General features: G+C 42.6%; 1 protein-coding gene across 1 annotated transcript in view; it reads right to left on the reverse strand.

The window, feature by feature from the left end:
• LOC106343080 (imidazoleglycerol-phosphate dehydratase-like) overlaps positions 1-1651 on the reverse strand; it is a 6119-nt gene extending 4468 nt beyond the window's left edge. The window contains exons 1-4 of the mRNA XM_013782209.1: positions 1330-1651; positions 1113-1234; positions 849-953; positions 665-757 (exon numbers count right to left, since the gene is read on the reverse strand). Of these exons, the coding sequence (XP_013637663.1) occupies positions 665-757; positions 849-953; positions 1113-1234; positions 1330-1549 (540 nt within the window). The 5' untranslated portion in view covers positions 1550-1651. The remainder of the gene's footprint in view (positions 1-664; positions 758-848; positions 954-1112; positions 1235-1329) is intronic.
• Positions 1652-2932: the final 1281 nt, after the last annotated feature.

Here is a 2932-nt window from a genome sequence, read left to right on the forward strand (position 1 = left end):
CTCTAGACTTACGTTGAGGGATCTGATGATTTTTTGTTGCGTAAAAACTTTTAGAAAAATGAAGGAGGAGACGAGTTTTTAAAGAAGAGAAGACGAGCCATTTTCCGTAACTAATGCCGCACGTGCGCACGTTGGCGGAAATCTCGCGAGGATCTCGGAGGCTCTCGTTTAAAATTATCGTCAAGAAGAGAGACAGCGTGTTGTTTTTAAACGAACTACGTGTTGGTTAAAATAAAATGCATGTTGCATGTCGTTTTTCGGGAATTAAATGGCAAAACGTTGAGCTTAACTTGGTCCAAAAAGAATATTCTTATCGGGCCGGAGGCCCTCCACCAAGACCAAGACCAAGAGGCCCAGGCCCAGGCCCGGGCCGAAGCCCACGCCCACGCCGAGCCGGCCGGACGGCGGCGGCGGCGGCGCGCGTGGGGAGCTCTCTCTTCCTCTGAGCTGTTTAACTTCTCATGTCATGAGGACATATATATACTCCTCAAAATCAACTCTCCCAACCAATGTGGGATGTTGTTAACTTCATTTCATTAAAGCCAACAAAGCTTTTTATAAGAAAAGATATGCCCATTTCGTTTTCACATTTTTCCATATATTATTTGAGCCATTAGGCTAATAATTAGGCCCAACAAGAGATGCAACAGAAAGTTTTCATTACCAGGGAAACATGAATAAGCGCTTCATCTAGAGGAGCTGTGAAGTCACCAAACCGATTAATCCCTTTACGCTCACCAAGTGCCTTCAACAGAGCCTAGAGGTTGCAATAGAGCACAAGAGAATGTTTCTCAAAGGTCTAATAAACAATGGCAGAACAAAGGACAGTAAGTAAGTAAAACACTCACGGTTCCAATGGCAAGAGCTATATCTTCATTAGTGTGATGGTCATCGATGTGAACGTCACCAGTAGCTCTTACGTGCACATCAAACAAGCCATGTGAAGCAAGTTGCTGTTAACCAAGAAACACAAAACACCAATCAAGATTCTAAATAACGAAGCAAACAAATTAAAAAAACGGCCGTTATAAGCTCTGTTCCAAGGGAGGTTTCATAATCATAGCATAGAGAAAGGCTACAAATTGAGCAAATCAAAAACACTGTATATATACATGGAGCATATGGTCAAGGAAAGGGATTCCAGTGGAACAATCAGCAACTCCAGTGCCGTCCAAGTTGATCTTCACTGACACATTCGTCTCCTTTGTTACTCTCTTCACTTCTCCAACTCGAGCTGCCCCGAAACAAATCAAAAGGACAAGACTTTGAGTCAGAGAATGGAAGAAGAAAAAAACAAAACTTGATGTGAGATTCTATCCCAAAACTGACCTGATTCGTTAGAAGTCGCAGGAGAAACGTTGTTGCTGGGTGAAGAAGCGCAGGAGATTGATTGACGAGGCTGAGATTGAGTTTCCATCCGCAAGTATCGGGGAGGCGAAGAAGAAGAAACGATCGATGCTCTCTGAGGAATAGAAACTGTAAAGCAGAGCTTAGGTCTCAGAATCTGAGCGGCGGAGGATTGACTGTAAATGGCGGAAGACAGCTCCATTTGTTGGCAGGCAGCGGAGGGACACGAGAGACCAGACGACAACTTTTTTCGTTCGAATCGGCTAAAACGACGACGCTTCGACTTAAACTCCCCTTGAGAGCCAATTCAGATTCACAATTAGATTATTAATTAATCGCATCGGTTGTGATGTATTAAAACCTTGATTCATTTCTGATATTTTTAAAGATGGATGTTTCATTTATTTCTTAATAACATTTCTCAATCATTAATGGATCATTTAATATGATATCAATCGAAAATCATAACAACTCTATCCTATATACGGCTTCGATTTATGAAAAGGTATTGACATCAATGATTCATCACCTAATATATACACAGAATGATACACGTATCACATAAAAGAAATTAAAATATGTCATGTATTGTTAGAGGTTCTAGATAGTTCTAGAACTGACATATATATTTTTGTTATACGAGTTGTTATGTAACGATAAGTCTTGGAGTAGATATTGTTAGGTATAGATAAAGACTACACGATTTGGTCTTATCGGATTGTATCATTGTATATATACCACGATTGTGGACGTGAATAAACAACAACTCTTCATCATATATCTCGATTTACATGGTATTAGAGCCATCAAGGCAAGATCAGTAAAATTTCTTCGAGAGAGTCTTTGAATATGAGTGGAGAGAAATCAGATATTGTGAGCATGTCAAAGACTTCAGTTGAAGGTTCACGGACGTCTCCATATTACCTTGCTCCGTCGGACAATCCATGCACGTGTATCTCACCAGTGATATTGAGTGGAGAAAATTACGCTGAGTGGGCCTCAGAGCTGGAGAACGCGCTCAGAGCTGGAGAACGCGCTCAGAGCCAAGCGTAAGTTTGGTTTTATCAATGGGAGTTTGAAGATGCCTGATGGAGGCAGAGATGTGGAGGACGGCTAACTCGATGATTGTTGGGTGGATAAAAGCGTCAATCTCTCCAACCATACGATCAACAGTTCCGTTCTCACCCGACGCTTGCAAGATGTGGACAGAGCTCAAGAAGCGCTTCTCAGTGGGAAGTGCAGTCCGTGTTCATCAGCTTAAGGCTGAGTTGGCTTCGTGTAAGCAAGATGGTTCTACTGTGATGGAGTATTTCGGGAGACTGTCGCAAAAGTGGGAGGAATTGTTGAGCTGTAAGCCTCTTCCACCGTGTACCTGCGATGCATCTGGAGTGTACGCCAAGGAATACGAAGAAGATAAGGTACATCAGTTCCTCATGGGGCTAGATGAGGCGAGGTATGGTAACGTGTGTACCAATATAATTGGTATGGAGACACTGCCAGATCTCAACTCTGTTTATCAGAGGGTTGTGCGTGAAGAGAAGAGGATAGGCGCAGGAAGAGTTGAAGTCAAGGAAGCTCCAGTTGG

This window comes from Brassica oleracea, chromosome C1 (genome assembly GCF_000695525.1).
Source record: "Brassica oleracea var. oleracea cultivar TO1000 chromosome C1, BOL, whole genome shotgun sequence".
Classification (NCBI taxonomy): Eukaryota; Viridiplantae; Streptophyta; class Magnoliopsida; order Brassicales; family Brassicaceae; genus Brassica; species Brassica oleracea.